The sequence below is a fragment of the Dendropsophus ebraccatus genome, chromosome 3, assembly GCF_027789765.1.
Source record: "Dendropsophus ebraccatus isolate aDenEbr1 chromosome 3, aDenEbr1.pat, whole genome shotgun sequence".
NCBI classification, from domain to species: Eukaryota; Metazoa; Chordata; class Amphibia; order Anura; family Hylidae; genus Dendropsophus; species Dendropsophus ebraccatus.
In genome coordinates, this window is record NC_091456.1 from 170,037,870 (window position 1) to 170,056,853 (window position 18,984).

Genomic DNA, 18,984 nt, shown 5'->3' on the forward strand with positions numbered 1-18,984 from the left:
AAGTTGTAGTTTTATTCGAATGGGAAAGCACATGTTCAGACATTGCAAAAACAAAGTGTCTTTGGGTGGAAAAGATTTTAAAGGAGCACTCCTTGAATTTATTTATTTTTTGCTCATATAATACAGCATATATTAGAGAATAATGTAGAGCAGGAGTAGGGAACCCTGGCTCTCCAGCTGTTGCAAAACTACAACTCCCATCATGCACAGACAGCCAAAGCTAAAGCTTTCGCTGTCCAAGGCATGTAGGGAATTGTAGTTTTGCAACAGCTGGAAGGCCAAGGTTCCCTACCCCTGATGTATATGCTTGAAAATCACACCAGGGGAGGTTTATTAAACTGGTGTAAAGTAGAATAAGTAGAACTGGCTCAGTTGCCCCTAGCAACCAATCAGAATCCAGTTTTCATTAATCAAGGATTCTTTGAAAAATGAAAGGTGGAATCTGATTGGTTGCTAGGGGCAACTAAGACCATTCTACTTGACATCAGTTTGATAAATGCCCCCTCCTGTTCCCATAGAGCCAGCAGCAGCAGTGTACACATCAAGCTGGGAAGGGAGGGGTCTGTGATTTGACAGGAAAATAGGTGATGTCATCATCTTGTAGTTCAGAGGAAGTCAGCTGACTCAGGACAAACAACTCCTTTAAATGCACAAAGCCATGTCATTTTCAGTTTGGTCACATGATACTGGTCACATTACCAGAGCTGAAATTTTATGGAAAGAGCAGAGCTGGAATGAAACAGATGACACTGTAGGAATAGTGGCCAAAAACTTGGGGAGTGCCTCTTGAAGGTTTTGTACAGGTCTTCTGAAAACCTTTTCACAGGATGTATGTGATATTTTTAGCAGTTTTCTTTCTTATTTCTTTTTCCAGAATTTAGTCCTTGATGTAGAAGTTCAGGAATGTCTGCACTGGAGGCGAGGAGCTCTGCTGTACATGTACTGCCATACTGTGGGGCAGAGGGAGAGGTGGCAGCTCAGGGATCCAAGAATATTCAGCCAGGTACTTGTCACTGAAAACTCATTGCCCAATAAAGGGGAGGGGTACGAAGAGTGTCAGTTACCCCGGAATCCACATCCACGCAGTACACAAACAGTCTAATGTCATCAGTCAGAATTGTGTAATTCCTCATATGGCCTGTGATGGTGCTGTAGAGATATAGAACACATGTTCACCTGCTGATGACCACTGTGGGGCAGAGCACAGACCCTTATATTGTAGTTTTTTTCAGTGTTTGGCTCTATATACTGCAGCATTACTTTGTAATCCATTTCCACCCATGTCTGAGCATACATCCTTTTCTAGGATAGGGTTTCTTTACTGCTAAGTACTGTAAATGACTGGAGAAAACTTCTTTCTGATTTCTCGGCAAGTATAGATGATCTGGTACCTGACTTAAGGGGAATTCTTTTAACCAAATCTACTGATACCAGAAGGTTATATAGATGTAAAAAGTCTATTCTGGTTATATAGATGTAAAAAGTCTAAAGTCTTCCAGTACATACAGCAGTATCAACTGCTGTATGTTCTGCATGAAGTGGTGTATTCTTCCCAGTCTGACAGTGCTCTCTGCTGCCACCTCTGTCCATGTCAGGAACTGTCCAGAGTAGGAGAGGTTTTCTGTTTCAATATATTTTATTGAATTTTTTCAATAGAATTTTGCAAACAAAGCAAATTTTGCAAACATAAAGGAACAACATAACACATTGTATAAGGAAAATCAAATGAAAAGTTTTATAGGTGGCGGTTAGTCACACATGGACTTTTAATGTAGTTGCTTATAGGTGGTACTAGGAGAGTTAATAAAAAAATGAAATAAAATTTTATATATATATATATATATATATATATGCGCATAATTACATGCCCAACCCCCTGCTGAAAGTTTTTGTTGTTACTCAGTGTCTTAAAGATGGCGTCCAGTACCTCCTGAAGATGCTCCAAACACGGAGTCCTGTCCAGCTGGATGACAATGTCTCGTTCCAGGACCTAAACACAGCCACTCTGCTGGAGAAAGGTGAAAGGGCATCTCTATGATTGGGGGGGGGGTCACACAGGACTCCAGGCATGCTAACACTGTCATTTTAGATGTGGATTGGCCACTAACCTTTTCTTCTGGGGGGTCTAGCTGCCACGGAGTGATTCCTCCCCCAATCTCTCCCACTATGACACATGATTACTTGGCTGTGTATTCATGAAGATGGGAGGGCTAGCCGTCATAGTGGTTGTATGGCCATAGCTGCTAGTATTACTGTGTGTGTGCAGCACAGGGTGAGATCCTGGCAGTGACTCTGTCCCTTTATCCTCCATACTGTGCAGGGATCTTCAGTGACATCCACCTGCTCGCTCTCATGTACTGTGGGGAGATGTGTTACTGGGCGCTGAGATACTGCAGAGACACCGAGCAGACGCCTGACCCCAAAGCCGATCCTCAGGCTCCAAATCAAGGACTTCAATTTAAAGACATTGGGGAGAAGGTGCTGGACACTTACATGAGTATGTGTGAGGGGCCCCTGCGTGGACAAGGGTGGAACACAGAGAACGCTAAGAAGATCCTACAGTACTACAAGGAAGATGAAATGTGACCAGTCATGGTGTGCAGGATTAGAGCTGAGATGTCATTGACTATTTGTGGATGGAGATCCATTGTACCTGGCCCAGGTGTATCCAGCAGATCTCTACTCATTACAGTCTACACTGTGCCTGGGTCTTGGATGAGAGAAAAAAAAAAAAGTTTGGAAAAGTTTTGATAATTCTTATTCCTGCTTTTAGCTATATGGAAACCAAGGATAAAAAGTATAAGCTGCTCCATGTATAATGGCATTGCTATCATTATGAAGCGGTACATGGCGGCCGCTGTGAGGAGCGGTATGTTCTCCTAATAAGGATGAGCCCTAGGTCCATTGCAAATGACTTTAAGGCTCTGTTCACACTGTTTGCAATTTTTTTTAATTTATGTATGTGTGCATCTGTTTTTCCATTGACTATCATTAAAAAAAAAAAAAATCAAAATGGATCAGTTTTTTTTTCTAAACGGGCACAAAAATTAGGTTGACTACATTTTTGTGTCTGTTGAAAAAAATGGATTTGTGTCTGTTGAAAAAAATGGATTTGATTTTTTTTTTTTTTCTTTCTAAATAATGGAAGTCAATATTAAAACAAATAATTTTTTGGGAAAGAAAAAAAAAAATTGTAAAAACGCAGTGCTGTCCGGCAGGGGATTTGCAGATATAAAGGTGCAAACTTTTTGGGGAACAAGGGTTCAGGTCACCTGCAGGCTGTTTGTAGAACACTTGCCTTATGTAAAAGGTATAAAGGCTTTACACCCATAATCTGGGTCCTGGGATGAAGCCAGGCTGCTCGGCATAGGGACATGAAAAATGCAAACCCTGAAGGAAATGTATAATCACACGTGAAGCATTACAAGGACATCCAGTACGCCTTCACTGGATTTCATCTGAGGAAGGGGTATATGCCCCAAAACAAACCAATAGTCTTTATTCACCACACTGGATGACGCCAGGAGCTTCATCAGTTCTTTCTGCTGCCACCTCTGTCCATGTCAGGAACTGTCCAGAGCAGGAGAGGCTTTCTATGGGGATTTGCTACTGTTCTGGATAGAGATGGCAGCAGAGAGCACTGTGTCAGACTGGATAGAATACACCACTTCCTGCAGGACATACAGCAGATAAGTACTGGAAGACTGGAGGTTTTTAAATAAAAGTAAATTACAAATTTATATAACTTTCTTACACCTGTTTATTTGAAAGAAAAAGGTTTTTGCTGGAGTACCACTTTAATGGAATAAGGGGCCAAACTGTAAAAAAAAAAAATATATATATATATTATCCTCTACTTATTTTACACTATTTCTGCAGACGCTTGGCATTAAAGGGGAACTCCAGGTAGAGGTTAAAAGAAATGAAACCTCTACAGAGACATATAGCATTACTTACCTATCTATTCCAGTTTTGAAACTACCGAAAATCTATTTGTTTTGGGGGGTTTTGTTCTTTATTGTGTTTCTGTACTTCCTGGTTGAGCAGTTCCCAGAATGCAATGCTTTCCCTCAGCTGTTCATAAGTCCTCCACCCTGCCTATTCCCTGCCCAAATCTGTTGCAGAACATCTGTGTTTACACAGAACGCTGTGTTTACACATTGCAATTTCATTTGTTACTGAATTATTTGCAGTACTTTATCATTTCATTGTGTTCGCAGCACACAGTTACTACCTGTAACACCACACCGCACACTGTATTCTCTACTTGTAACACCACACAGCAAGTTGTATTCTCTACCTGTAACACCACACAGCACGCTGTATTCTTTCCCTGTAACACCACACAGCACGCTGTATTCTCTACCTGTAACACCACACAGCACGCTGTATTCTTTCCCTGTAACACCACACAGCACGCTGTATTCTCTACCTGTAACACCACACAGCACGCTGTATTCTCTACCTGTAACACCACACAGCACGCTGTATTCTTTCCCTGTAACACTACACAGCACGCTGTATTCTCTACCTGTAACACCACACAGCACGCTGTATTCTCTACCTGTAACACCACACAGCACACTGTATTCTCTTCCTGTAACACCACACAGCACGCTGTATTCTCTACCTGTAACACCACACACCACACTGTATTCTCTACCCGTGACACCACACTGTATTCTCTACCTGTTTCCACACACATACATTATGATCAAGCATTTTTTTTCTTTGAGGTTGAGCCCACAATGAGGACTTTATCAAATACCTTACCTTACATGGGATATACTGTTCATGCCTGCATGAAACTCCATGTGTGAACATAGCCCTAATTTCACTGCACACTTCTGCACAATCAACAAGATTGCAGCAGCTGCTTCTGGCCGGTCAGAGATGGTGGATCACTCAGGGGAATAAGGGATTCAGCCGCGCCTTCTGTGCCATGACGCCTTGCCCCCTGTCTGCATCATCAGCCTGATCTCAGCAAACACACACAATGTGAGACAGAGGCATGGAAGATTTGTCTCCTAAGGGGGGGCAGGAGACAATGTGGATTTGCACAGGGGCCATTTTTCTTAATTTCCTGGATGTCTATCAGCTACCAGTGTGGCAGAACCACACAGATATGGTAATACATTGTATAGACACATCTATATAACTTTTATTAGAAAACTAATTTTCCTTATGTTGAGTTTCCCTTTGATCTTGGACTTGTGAGCAGATTCTTTACCATAGATGTATCATGAGGTTTTAATAACTCAGCTCTTGGACTTATGTCACTTCGTGCGGTAGGTTGAGCTCTGTAGTCAAGGCGGATTTACTACTCCCAGACACTAACAAGTCGGTGATGCCCAGTGGTGGATCAGAAAGTGCAGAAACTGTGTGGTATAGGCAGTAACTAGTGATGAGCACCCTCGTTCAGAATTCGGACAACTCGAAACAACTCAATACTGAGTGCTGCTCAGTTAAAAAAAAATGTTGAAAGGCTGCTTAAAAGCCTTCACACACATCAGATCCGCAGAAGACTTCACGCTGCGAAATCCGCCGCAGATCCAGTGCAACTTCAGCCTTATGAGAATACATACTTTTACCTTAACGCCCCAAAAATTACAAATCTGTTTTTCTTAAATTAACTGGTGTCGGAAAGTTATACAAATTCATTGGAATTTCCCTTTAACTACGTGACTAGTTGCAGTGATTACAGGCACATTAGTACAGTTACATCAAATCAGAACTTTTTATCAAAATAAGTTTATTCTGAACAGAATTAAGTCCATGTCACTTCACAAATGCCAGGGCTGATCCAGAAACCCAACTAAAACCTTGATAGTGAAACACTGAAATAATGCTTTAATCTGTGCACTTGCCAACCAAAAAAGAAAAAAAAATTCAAGGCCTCAAAGAAACCAAACATGAGACATGCTACATCATCCGTATGAGACTGCGGGAAGGAAAAAGGAAAGAATTAAAGTGCTTTTTTTTTTTTCTTTTTTTGGAAACAACTTAACAGAAACCTTGGCAAAACGGGTTTGTAGGAACTAACAATTGTTTTTTTTCAGAAGGACAAACCTCTCTATGCGGGCGTCCTGCCGCCATTCAGAGCCAAGAAAGAATCGAACGCTGAACAAAACAAAGTTTACGAGTATTGAGTGTCCTCGCACACAGAAGTGAAGACATAACAGCAGAGATGTCTCCGGGAAGGGAAGACTTCTTCATCTACTGGACACCATTAATGTCAATGTCACTGAGCTCCTCACAAGTAGTCATCGTCGTCCGATGTGTCGCTGCTGCTGGTCTCTGTATCGTCGTCCTCATATGTAGTTGTGAAAGTGCTGCGTTTCCAGGGATCAAACCTGAACTCCAGAGAGAGGCCATTTTTAAGGAGCCCGTTCTTCCTGAGCCCGTTCTTCTGTAGCTAATAAGAGATGGAGCAGTCAGTGAGGAGTGAAACAAGACACTAAGGGCATGTGCACACTGCTTAAAACAGACGGAAACTCAGTCGCTCGCGCCCGAGGACAGCGGCAGACGCGTCTCCGCCCGTGTCATAGACTCCATTCTATGCATGGGCGGATTCCTTCCTCTGTCCAAAGAATGAACTTGATCACGGAGGAAAGAATCTGGCTGTGCATAGAATGGAGTCTATGACAAGGGCAAGGGCGCCCGCCGCTGTCCGCGAGCGACGGATTACGCAACGGAGTTTCCGTCTGTTTTAAGCAGTGTACACATACCCCCACAATAAAATGTCACATCTTCAGGGGTATTCCACCCAAAGTTATTGTTAATCTATTAAATAGCTAATCTAGTGCAGGTCCTCTGTAATATACTGTAATCACTCTATCCATGACTTTCCCGGTTCTGCGCATCATTCACCCCCCCTCCCCCCCCCTCCCCCAGGCTATGTGCACACTGAGGAAAAGGCGAGGAATTCAGCTTGAAATTCAGCTCGAAATTCCTCCCGTAAAATATGTACAGAGCAAAGTCCCATTGTGTTCAATGGGTTTTCTGCTCCGTTGTTCACACTGCAGAATTTCCGAGCAGAATTTTCTGCTGTAGATCTGCTAGAGAAATCCTATAGAAGTCAATGGGGGGCTTAAATTCTGCCTGAAAACTTTCAGCTACAATTCCTCGAGAATTGCTCAGTGTGCATATACCCCCAGGCAGGAAAACTCATCAGCTGGTCTTTTCCATCTTGCTCTTTTTCTAAACTTACCATCAGTGGCGGGTGCTCACAGTATCACAGACCCGCACCAGCCAAGAATAAAGAAGGAGAAGATATCAGATTACACAGTAGCACAGAATTATGTTGCACTGCTGATGTGATCAGAGTCTGGAAGCTGACAGCACGGATATAACTTTTATATGGCTGCACAAACGATGTGGGGATTGTTTGCGCAGCCCAGTCTAATTAATCGTGCCATGTAAAAGCACTGGAAACGAGCGCTGATCTCACTGATCAGTGTTAGTCTGCGACCACAGGCGGACTGGAATCATTATGTGCCCCCCAGGCACTATCCCTTCCTCCTCCTTGTCCAGGCCCGTCGCTCTCTATTATCCAGGTGACTCTGTACCGGAGCCGGTCCTGGGACGGAGATATCCTGGTGAGAAGCCGGCGCGCGCGCTGTGGAGATGGGTCCAGCGCCCATAGAGAATGAATGGAGCCAGACTCATCTCTGCTGCGCGCGCACGGCTCCATTCATTCTCTATGGACGCCAGACCCATCTCCACAGCGCGCGCTCCGGCTTCTCACTGGGATATCTCCGTCCCAGGACGGGCTCCGGCAGCAGGACTCAGCGACATGAGGTAACTATAAGGGGATCTATCTGGGGGTCGGGGGGACAGGTCTCCTTTAAAGTCATCTTTAGTGACTATGCAAAAGAAGAGCCCATAGAGCCTCATTGAAGAGTCTCAAAACACAGGACTAGCCAGATATCCCTCCAGGAAGGACCCAGCCAAAGGACCTAGCCAGAATCCTGCTCCACACTAATGAGTAGCAACACCCGAAACAGCTGTATGTGGATGGATACCTAGCCTTGGTTTATCCCTTGTCATTACATTGACTTATAGGACCACTTAATATGGCGGTTTTCCTACAGGAGCTGCCCCTTGGCTGGGTCCTTCACGGAGGGATATCTGGCTAGTCCTGTGTTTTGATAATCTTCAGTGAGGCTCCATGGGCTCTTCTTTTGCATATTCATGTTTCCCAGGGGGCAATGCGCCTAGGATTTCACTGCATTGAGCGCTTTCACTAGCACCCGGCAGTGTTATCGTTTGGCTGGTCTCCCTGAGATCAGCAATCTGTTTATCTTTAGTGACTGACTTAGACGCTGTGTGACAACACAGGTCAGACATGTCAAGGATCCTCCGTACTTACCTGTTCACTAATGGCTTGGAACTCCCTCATCTCATCCTCTGTGAGTGGTGCATAGATCTCATCGTTCTCGCTGTCCTCCTGCCAGCCCATCTCCTTCAACAACCTACAGGTCAGAGGAAAACCCAGTTACTTATGATGCTTTCTGCACGTACAAATAAAACTTATGCTCTATATGCAAATGGGACCCCCAAGTCACATCGGACCCCATGAACTCTGCATATTAAAAGATAGCATCCTTAGGAGGGTCTCAGATACGCCCGGTGTGGAACAACACAGCCAGATACAACCTCTGCTACCAGTTAGCGGTGAATACCTGTGCTCTGCTTCCAGTGAACTCGACAGAACATCCTCCTGAGGAAAGGTAGAAGACCTTGTGATTGGTCTGGAAGAAAATGAATGTCCATTTCCTCGGGGGATTTCACCCTGATCGTAGTTTAAGTTGATATCGCGCTCAGGACACATGCTTTTCCTGTTCTGTAGACCGGAGTCATCCACATCCTGCATGTAAGACAGAATACACTGGAGGAATAGGGAGACTGCAAACCCGCAATCTACACCAGTCCCGCCTAATGGAAATGTGAACAGCGGCCAAGATACAGAGTATGTTACACTTGGATAGTATCAGGAATTATGCAAATATGACAATTGTTCCAATGACAATACATTGGAATAGAAATGGCCTCATTCACATGCATAGAAAATAGCTAAGGAAATTTCTACAACAAATGTGCTGCACGTGCGGGTAACCTTAGGGTAAGTTCAGACATTAAAGATTTACTGCAATCTGCAGTCAGGTTGCTAGTTGCAGATTTTGTATCAATAAGGCCTGGAAGAACAACCAGCAATAATTCTGCTCTGGTTTTATTACTTAGAGCTAAATTAGTGCTGATGGCCATTAGGGATGAGCATGCTTGAGCCCAATCATTCGGCATTTCATTACCGGTGGCTGAAGTAATTGGATGCAGTCCTAGGAAGTCCTGGAAAACATGGATCAGCCATAAGCCATATCCATGTTTTCCAGGCAGTACTAGGGCTACATCCAGGGATTCTTTAGCCACCGGTAATTAAATGTTCAGTGATCGGAATTGAACCGTGCTAAAGTTGCACTCCATGTATGATGGCCGAGAGTTGAACACAATACCCATAGGTTTCATATTAGCAGAAGCAGCTACCTCTTCCTCTTCCTCCGTGTTCTGGCACACATCCATACTGTCGGGATGTGCGCAGTGATTTGGTCTGAAGCTCTCATTAGAAGAATCCAGATTTTCTGACTTGTATTCTTCGCACTGCAGACAGCCCTGTTCCTATACCAGAAAGTACAAGTGTTAGAACTCACAATGGATCACAGAGGTAATTAATAAATGCTCTAACCCACATACACATATTATGTGAGGCCATCCAGGTCTGTATCACAGAGCTGGAAGAAGAGCACACAGCAGCTTCTTACTGGTTAGGGTCTGAGTATTCAAACCCCATACAATCAAAACTTTTAAAGTGTCAAAAGTTTATTTATTTATTTTAAAGTGACAGGTACGCATGAATGATTACATGTTCCAATAATCCTGCAATCACCGCTCTCCCATACAGAACACTGTAATGGCCGGTCACCTGAGTGGGACTTTCTTCTTTGGGTCCTGGGCTCTTGGGAGCATCAGATCCACTCTTCACGGAGGGAGTGCGAGAACTTGTTGCAATCGGGTACCCAGACAGTGAGAAGTCATCTTTCATCCCTTTCCTAATGACCAGCATTCGTGAAGGTCTGGACTTACTATTCAAAGGATACTCTGTACAAGAATAGAGCGAGTAAGAATCAACCAATTAAAGAGGGATCTCCAATGAGGATTACTGACAATCCCATGGCGAGAGAGGTCAGATGGAGCTCACTGCACAATCCCAATGCAATCCTAGTAAAATCCGCATTTTTTATGGACTTACCCCAAACTCCTGCAGCAACTGACTTATTTTGGTTAAACTCTTTTTCATGCTCAGGGTTCAAAGAAGGCTGAAAAATAGGGAAAAAAAAGCAAATGAATATATTTATTTATTTATTTTCGCATAAACCCACAGAGATTTATAGAAATTATGGCCAATAGCAATAGCTTTGCACTTTGGTTGTATACGTACAAAGTCTTCAGCTTCAAACTGCTTGCGTCTTTCATGCTCATCTTTTCGAGTTGCCTCGTTCTCTGAGAAACTCCCCTCACGAAACCCTTGGCCTTTTCCACCGTGAAACGTGCCGCTACGAGAGCGGGAGCCTGTGCCGTTCAGTGTACCGCTGTGATTTATATTCTCTGATCCAGTCCTGCCTTGTGAGCGCCAGCCATTCTTTTCTTTTTTCCCAAAATTGCCTATATCCATAGACCAAGGAGGGAAACATTGATCAATGCAATGAAGAGGAAACCAAGACGTCCCTCCAGAACCTTAACCAGAATAAAAAAACACCATACACCTACTTTTGTTGGCTGTACCCACCACTCGCAGTGGGTTCAGGCTTCGGTTAAAAGGTGTATGGGGCTATCCTGACAGATGATGTCTGTGGAGATTGGGATCGGGTGGCGATTTTCCATCAAACCAGACCCCTATGTCCACCATCATCTTCTAGATCTCTGGCTGCGGCTTACCCCCATCCCCATAGAGAACACAGGAAATCTCAATGTTCCTGTGTATGAGGTTCAGTCGCCAGTTATCAAAGTTGTATGCCCCCTTAAAAGTTCTGGGATGGTGTGCCCATTATATCTGGGATTCCTATGATCTGACATTTAACACTACTTTCAATACCTCTTTAATTCAACTTTTTTTTTTGCTTATTCAAAAATAAAACTCACCACCATTTGAGCGACCAAGAGTTGCATCAAACGCATCTGAGGAATTGTGCCGTCTCCGTATCGCGTTGTATCGACCTTCCAGACGCACCAAACCTTCAGGATGTTTCTCGGTGCTTAAAGTGGTCTGCAATGATAAGTCCACAACCAATGTAGCCGATTTGTCATGTGACTGGGTAGATTCACCAATCATTCCATGAAATACACAACACAGACCACACAGGGTTCCAGAAGGTCTCACATCCCCCCAGGGTCTCCATTATTACCTTTGTGGATGATGGCGGTGTAGGGAAGCTAAGCCAGGCTGGAGCAAAGTCATGCTGCGCCATTTAGGTCAAGTCACTTGGAGGAAGTGAAACAAGGTTCTAACACCTCATTGCAAGCCCCTAAGAAGAAGACAGGAGAACATAAGACAACGGAGAAAGAAAAACACAAGGACTAACAGAACGCAAGGGCATCTATACAGACATACATTACTGCTTTAGACAATCCCAATTTGTTGGAAGAGTCCCTTGACAATAGGCTGATCACAAAGTAGCGATCAGCTGTGATCTGTTAGGTATTTACTCTCCCTACAGCTCCTCCACAGGCTAAATGAAGCATTACACAGCGCTCATTCACATCAATGTACTGTGATACCGTGTATTCCAGAACAAGACACACACTTCGCAAACATAAGGAACCTATTCAGAGTACCTCACCCCCCCCCATTAGTTCAGCACTCACTAAAAGTAGATAAAAACATAAGGTAGATAGGTTTTCTACATTGCAGGGGTTTTTCACTACTGTATAATTTTTATCCAGTTTGGGAAAGGGGACAATGTCCCTATAATCCTGTTCTCCTTCTCTGAAACCAAATGAAGAAGACCCTCCCAGCATCTCAGATCAGAAGACGCAATTATTAGGACAAGAAACGACTGAATAAAATGTTTATTTTTTATATAGAAAGTTTATTAATGCCAATTGGCTGAGTGGGATCTACAGGAGCGTCAGATGCCAAAAGGCAGACCAGGTAACATATGCTGCAGGCGGTAAAGGAGCTGGCGTTACATACTCGCAGCAGAATGAAAATTAAATTTAAAAAATTGTCCAGGCTTAGAAAAACATGGCCGCTTTCTTCCAGAAACAGCACCTCTCCTGTCCTCAGGAAGGACAGGGGTTTCTGCAAGAAATTTGTGTGAAATTCCAGTGCTGGGAAAAGATGGATCCAGTCCTGGGAAACTTTTCCTAGTTTCCCAGGAGTGGATCACTCTTTTCCCAGCACCGAGGAAGGAGAGGCACGGAGTGGAGCAGATTTCAAAGCCCACAGTCCGATGAGCGCAATACAGATAGGGACAAAGCACTTAGCTTCGTTCCTACAGTAGATTCGCTCATCTCTACTCTAGATCATCAGACAATCAACTGGTGTCAGAAAGTTATATAGATTAGTAATTTACTTCTTTTAAAAAAATCTCCAGTCTTCCAATACTTATCAGCTGCCGGATGTCCTGCAGGAAGTGGTGTATTCTTTCCAGTTTGACACAGTGCTCTCTGCTGCCACCTCTGTCCAAGTCAGGAACTGTCCAGAGCAGGAGAGGTTTTCTATGGAGATTTACTACTGCTCTGGACAGTTCCTGACATGGACAGAGGTGGCAGCAGAGAGCACTGTGTCAGACAGAAAAGATTAACCACTTCCTGCAGGACATACAGCAGCTGATAAGCAATTCACTCCGAGTCTCACTGCAACAGATGGTCTCAACACCCAGCCCTAAACTGTTCAAAACTTATCGTATTTCAAAAAAATATTTTGTTTATTTTTAAAGTCATACTGCCCACCGACATTAGTGCCTCATTCACATGTAATGTATTTTTGTTTAATTTTTCTTATTGATAATTTACATACAAGTCAGTGTTTTTTGTTGTTTTTTTAGGTAAATGAAGTAACAACTAGAGATGAGCCTATCTGGAGCATGTCTGTGTCCGATTGTGCAGCATTTGATTACCAGTGGCTGAGGAAGTTGGATGCAGGCCTAGGGCGTCTGGGAAACCATGGATATAGCCATAGACCATAGGTTGTATCCATGTTTTCCCGGTCTCCCTAGGCCTGCATCCAACTTCCTCAGCCACCAGTAATCAGATGGTGCACAATCGGACATGGGCATGCTCCAGATAGGCTCATCTCTAGTAACAACTATGTGAAAACAATCACTTCTTACAAACTACTTATGCAAAGTAGTAAAAAGTGGCCATCTACCCACCCTGATGTCTGTTTTACACGGACCAATTATTGGCAACCAGTGTTCCTAGAAACGCTCATGTGGCCAGTGTAAAAGTGACTGATGAGCAGTCACATAGGAAAACCCCCATTTGTCAGCTGACTGGATCTTTTGACCTGTGCTAAATTCTACTGTTATCAGTAGAGATGAGCGAACCTGGAGCATGCTGAAGTCCATCCAAACCCGAACTTTCGGCATTTGATTAGCGGTGGCTGCTGAACTTGGATAAAGCCCTAAGGCTATGTGGAAATCATGGATATAGTCATTGGCTGTATCCAAGTTTTCCAGACAACCTTAGAGCTTTATCCAAGTTCAGCAGCCGCCACTAATCAAATACCGAACGCTCGGGTTCAGATCGACTGAAACCAAACCCGGTTCGCTCATCTCTAGTTATCAGCCATTACAGGCAAAAAAATAAAAAAATCTGGTCTGAAATCATCGGCAATTTTTGCTGCCATTAGGTCTGGTTTTGTTTCTTTTTTTCCTGGCGTATTTCCATTTTTTGCTACAGCAAATACTATTATGTAATTTGCAAACGATGGGGGAGATTTATCAAACATGGTGTAAAGTAAAACTGGTTCAGTTGCCCCTAGCAACCAATCAGATTCCACCTTTCATTCCTCACAGACTCTTTAGAAAATGAAAGGTGGAATCTGATTGGTTGCTAGGGGCAACTGAGCCAGTTCTACTTTACACCAGGTGTGATAAATCTCCCCCTCAATAAGTGTGCAAAAACGAATGTTATTATTCTGTAAACTACAGAAAAAAAAAAAGAATGGCTAGGTTCACATGACAATTTTGCTATCCGTTTAATGTATCCACACTAAGAAAAAAAAAACTGATGCAAAAACGGATGCTGTTGCACGCCATCTGTTTTGATCCATTGACTTACATTATAAAAAAAAAAAAAAAAATATGGATCAAAACGGATCCGATTTTCTGTACGTTTTGCAAAATGGATACAGTTAGACGGATTGCAAAATCGTGATGTGAACCTAGCCTAAACCAAACATTTTTCATGTTAAAAGAAAATTTACCATCAAAACTACTGAAATTTTCTTTTTCTTGCAGTATCTGTTTGGTGCCAGCATGAGGATCCCAAAAGCGCAATACTTTTTTTCAAAATGCTGCCCAGTTCCCACGCTCGGTGCCGTTTTAGGCTTGGAGGACTGAGGACACTGTGTCCCCCCAGTGTGACCATAACCTCTCCCCTCGATGAGGTGTCTCCATCAGAATCAAGCAGGGATGCGTCACAGAGAGGGGTGGGGGGGGGGGGGCGCCAGGCAAACAAAAAATAGGCAAAAGCCACTGAGATACTGCGCCGCAGGATTCTGTACTTTTGATGGTACATTCACTTTAAGTTCAATGAAACTAGATATTTTTTGGTCTGTTTTATGGTGGCGGGCTGTCTAGTCATGCTGGGAGACCCACAGATTGCAAACTATTAGTCCAAACATATGCAGCTGTCAGGGCATGCTGGGGGTTGTAGTTTCACAAATACTAAAACCTAGAAAGGGGAAATTTATGAAGAGTAGCAGCTGCTGCAGGCACATAGCCCCTCTTAAAACTTGTGGCTAAGGGTACAAACACACACAGCAGATACGCAGCAGATTTGATGCTGTGATCTAATCTGCTGCGTATCTGCTGCGTATCGCAGCAGTAAATACGCAGTGTATATGCTGTGTGTGTTTCTACCCTTATAGGGCATGCTAGGAGTTGTAGTCTTGTAATGGTTACTATGGCTACCTGACTGACAGGGAAGGCAAAAAGTTGTAGTTTTGCAACAGGTAGTGAATAGTTACTGTAAATCCCCATGGTTGTCAGGGCATGCTGGGAGTTGTAGTTGTGCAAAAACTAGAGCGCTAAAAGTTGCAAACCATTACTGTACAGGTCTATGGCTGCCAATGCATGCTGGGAGATGCAGAAAACCACAGCCTCTCAGCACACCCACAATATTAGCTTTCCTGTCAATAAAAGTTGCATTTAGCAGTTTCAAGGAAAAGGTGAGTGACAACAAACATGGCCGCCCCAGGGAAAGCTGGTCACATGACCTCCCTGGAAAGACGACTGACAATTGAGCAACTTTTTTTAAACTTTGTGGTACATACTTTATAATCTGGCTGGACATTTTAGTATTATAAACTATATGTGAACATACAAACTTATAGGAGAAACTTTTTTTTCAGGTAAAGGTGCAGGAGGATGAGCAGAGCCCGAGCACTGTGCAGTGAGGGGAGTGCGCAGGAAAGTGAGTTGTACTCACACATAGCTCCAGCCAGGACAGCATGGGACCCGGCCAGAACTGGGGCAATCACAGGGTGAGGTCAGCCCCGGCAGCCTGCAGTCCCATGCAAGAAGTGACACTCGTCATCCGAGGAGATAGCGAATGTTTCAGCCACCAGAGAAAGCACAAGACACATGCAATATAGTCTAATCAGGCGTTCACTTCAGACACCTATGTTTGGGGGCTTCACGCGGCAAGCACTGCACTCTATGTCCCCACACTTCCGCCTATGAAGGACCCCGGAGTGAGCCGTCCTCGCTACGCCTGACAGTTTGTCTTACAACTAGATTACAATAGGACGGCGGCCCGTAGCTTCTAGTAAGGACGTCCGCGCCACCCCCTTCCGTTCTTCCGTCTTGTTCACCTGCTTTTCTCGGCGCCCCGGCGGCCACCCGATCACGAGCTGCGAACGAAGCCGTACAGCTTGGAGCCATCGGGCGGCGCCATCTGGGGGCGAAGAGGTTAAAATGCGTGCCGAGCGCCGTCAATGGGGGCTCCCGGGCCTCCCCATCGGGTGACGTCATCCAATTCCTCGAACGGTGCGTCACGACGCTGACGCACGGGGCGTCGCGGGAGCGCGGAGAGGTATTTAGGCGGACGCGAGCGCGCGCATTTCACTGTGTGGTGGTGTGAGGTGGTGAAGCGGTGTGATGGTTACGCAGAGGAAATCATGGAAACCATATAATTCCAGCAGTCCTAGGCGGAAAACCATTATACTAGTTATTTAATTTTCATGGCGTCATGTAAAGATGATTAGTGTGATGTCATAGGCTTACCTTACATATGATGTCACACTGTGTGTGGTCGTGCACAATCATATAGAGAGAAAAGTATGAATCATTGATCCTATTGTCACAGGTATATAATATCCAGCTGCTACCAATGCAGTTTCCATTCCAGACATTAGTGATAGAATGAGTATTATATTCTATATATTCTGAGATGTCATCAGCTGTGATGTAGTATAGAGAAGAGACCAGAGAGGGGTCACCGAGTGCTGAGAAGTGTATAAAAGTCACCAACGCTCCCGACTCCATAACTGTAGAGACCAAACCTTATCTAATATCGGGAGACATTGGCTCCCTTCCTGTCAGTCACTCTTGTGGCCACAGGAAGGGTTTTCCCTGCGGTCACAAGTGGCAGCTTTGTCCTTGTGGTGCTGGTGCTCTAGTGACATCACTGGAGCATCGGCGCCAGGACAAGGGGAGTGCGGTCTCTTGTGACCGCAGGGAAAACCCTTCCTGCGGCCACAAGAGTGAAGAGAAGAGGAGACGCCCGGACCCAGGTGAGTATAAGTGTTTGTTTTATTGTGTTATATACTATATGGGAGGGGGAGCACACAGGGGTCTGTTTATGGGGGGATGTGGGGGAGCGCACATCGGGGGTCTATATAAATGGGGGAGCACACGGGGGCTATATAACAGGGGGAACACACAGGGGGGCTATAGACTACTGGGGCTTCACAGAGGGGTCTATACACTACTTGGGGCAGCAGAATGGGGTCTATATACAACTTGGAGAGCACACAGGAGGTCTATATCCAAGTGGGGGAGCACACAGGGGGGCTATATACTACTGGGGGAGCGCACAGGGGTCTATATACTACTGGGCCAGCACACAAGGGGTATATATAATACTGGTGGGGCACACAGGGGGTCTATATACTACTGGGGGAACCACACAGGGGTTTATATACTACTGGAGGAGCACACAGGGGTCTATATCCAAGTGGGGAAGCACACAGGAGGTCTATATCCAAGTGGGGGAGCACACAGGGGGGCTAAATACCCCTGAGGGAGCACACAGGGGGCCTATATACTAGTGGGGGAGCACACAGGGGGTATATACAACTGGGGGCAGCACACAGGAGGTCTATATACAACTGGGGCAGCACACAGGAGGTCTATATACTTCTGGGGGAGCACACGGGGGGCTATATATAACTGGGGGAACACACAGGGGTCTATATACTACTGGGGGAAGCAAACAAGGGGTATATACTATTGGAGCAGCACACAAGGAGTATATATTACTGGCGGTAGCGCACAAGGGGTATATACTACTGGGGGCAACACACAGCGGTCTATTGTTTTGGAACACGTGTTGAGGGGGGGGCCCCAGACATAACTCCGCTTGGGGCCCCAGAAATGCCAAGACCGCCCCTGTTTTTAATATACTACTTTATATAACTTCATTTAAAAAAATGTATTCTTTATTGTTAACCATTTAACCATCCACTGAGTGGCAGGAGTAAGGGGCGACATGGGCCTCTCTGCTGCCACTAATGTTTGTGTTGCGAACTGCAGGGATAACTAAAAAAATCAGACTTAGTTTTGCCTCTGATTAAGACCAGATTCGCATGTAAATGATGGTTCTGGGATTTCCGATAGTGGGAGTCCGTCAAACAACAGCCGATGTTCTAACAGCGTGTGAACACGGCCTTAGGCTATATAAAAACAACTGGCATATTTCATAACAACGGCCGTTGTTTTTACATGGTATGAACCTAGCCTAAAAAGGAGGATCATGGTTGCAGTGCAATACACGGCATGCAGAAGTATTGGACAAGCAATTACTCCCCCTAGTGGTAAAGGGTTATCCAGGCTTTATAAACTGATAGGTTATCTACACAGGACAGGCAATCAATTCTAGATCAGCCGATATCCAACTCACTGATCAGCTGGATGAAGGGGCCGCAGGGTTTGTGCCAGTGAGACAGTCTCTTTAGTTTTTACAATGGTTTGTACTGTTAGTAACAGCATAGTAATTCCCAGCACTACCCTGTACCCTTGTACTAGGCAATGCTGTAGTACCCTGCACTACTATTGCAAATAATACAGTGATGATTATTAAATTTTATTACATTGACACATCCAGGTAGAGTAGATAGATATTGGGAAAAAACTGCTAAGTACTCAGCCAGCCTTCCAGAACAGATGGAGAGTTTATAGGGCATATTTTAATTCCATGACAATAAAAAATTGGTACAGTCATTACAGGAATATGGACCAGGACTTGTATCCCAGAATAATGAGGCCACATATGGGTTAACATTTCTGGGCTCTAATTATTCTTTATTATATCATTGTGTGACCTTATGGGAATTAGAGATGCCTGGTGAATAGTGGGAATGGTATGTCACATAAGCCTTCATCAAGATCGGTATAAGCCTCACGGTAAACTGGAAGTACTGGTTCCCGTCTTTGAGATGTAAAAGTGAAGGCCAGAGAACGGTTTACAGATCCATAAATA

General features: G+C 44.4%; 2 protein-coding genes across 4 annotated transcripts in view; one reads left to right on the forward strand and one right to left on the reverse strand.

The window, feature by feature from the left end:
- The window catches only part of RIMOC1 (RAB7A interacting MON1-CCZ1 complex subunit 1), a 6,859-nt gene extending 4,051 nt beyond the window's left edge, over positions 1 to 2,808 (forward strand). Inside the window, exons 3-5 of the mRNA XM_069963557.1 lie at positions 875 to 1,003; positions 1,904 to 2,018; positions 2,321 to 2,808. Of these exons, the coding sequence (XP_069819658.1) occupies positions 875 to 1,003; positions 1,904 to 2,018; positions 2,321 to 2,586 (510 nt within the window). The 3' untranslated portion in view covers positions 2,587 to 2,808. The remainder of the gene's footprint in view (positions 1 to 874; positions 1,004 to 1,903; positions 2,019 to 2,320) is intronic.
- A 3,015-nt stretch (positions 2,809 to 5,823) lies between these two features.
- On the reverse strand, positions 5,824 to 16,284 carry GPBP1 (GC-rich promoter binding protein 1). Of its 3 annotated transcripts, none has more exons than XM_069963111.1 (10): positions 16,097 to 16,284; positions 11,460 to 11,579; positions 11,197 to 11,320; positions 10,496 to 10,719; positions 10,307 to 10,373; positions 9,980 to 10,155; positions 9,544 to 9,675; positions 8,685 to 8,869; positions 8,372 to 8,474; positions 5,824 to 6,415 (listed from the first exon to the last, which is right to left on the reverse strand). In XM_069963111.1, exons 2-10 carry the CDS (start codon positions 11,520 to 11,522, stop codon positions 6,254 to 6,256), a joined length of 1,236 nt encoding a protein of 411 aa, XP_069819212.1. In that variant the 5' UTR covers positions 11,523 to 11,579; positions 16,097 to 16,284; the 3' UTR covers positions 5,824 to 6,253. The 3 variants fall into 3 exon arrangements, with proteins under 3 accessions (XP_069819212.1, XP_069819213.1, XP_069819214.1); XM_069963112.1 differs by lacking the exon at positions 16,097 to 16,284 and adding an exon at positions 15,712 to 16,036; XM_069963113.1 differs by lacking the exon at positions 16,097 to 16,284 and adding an exon at positions 15,607 to 15,683.
- Positions 16,285 to 18,984: the final 2,700 nt, after the last annotated feature.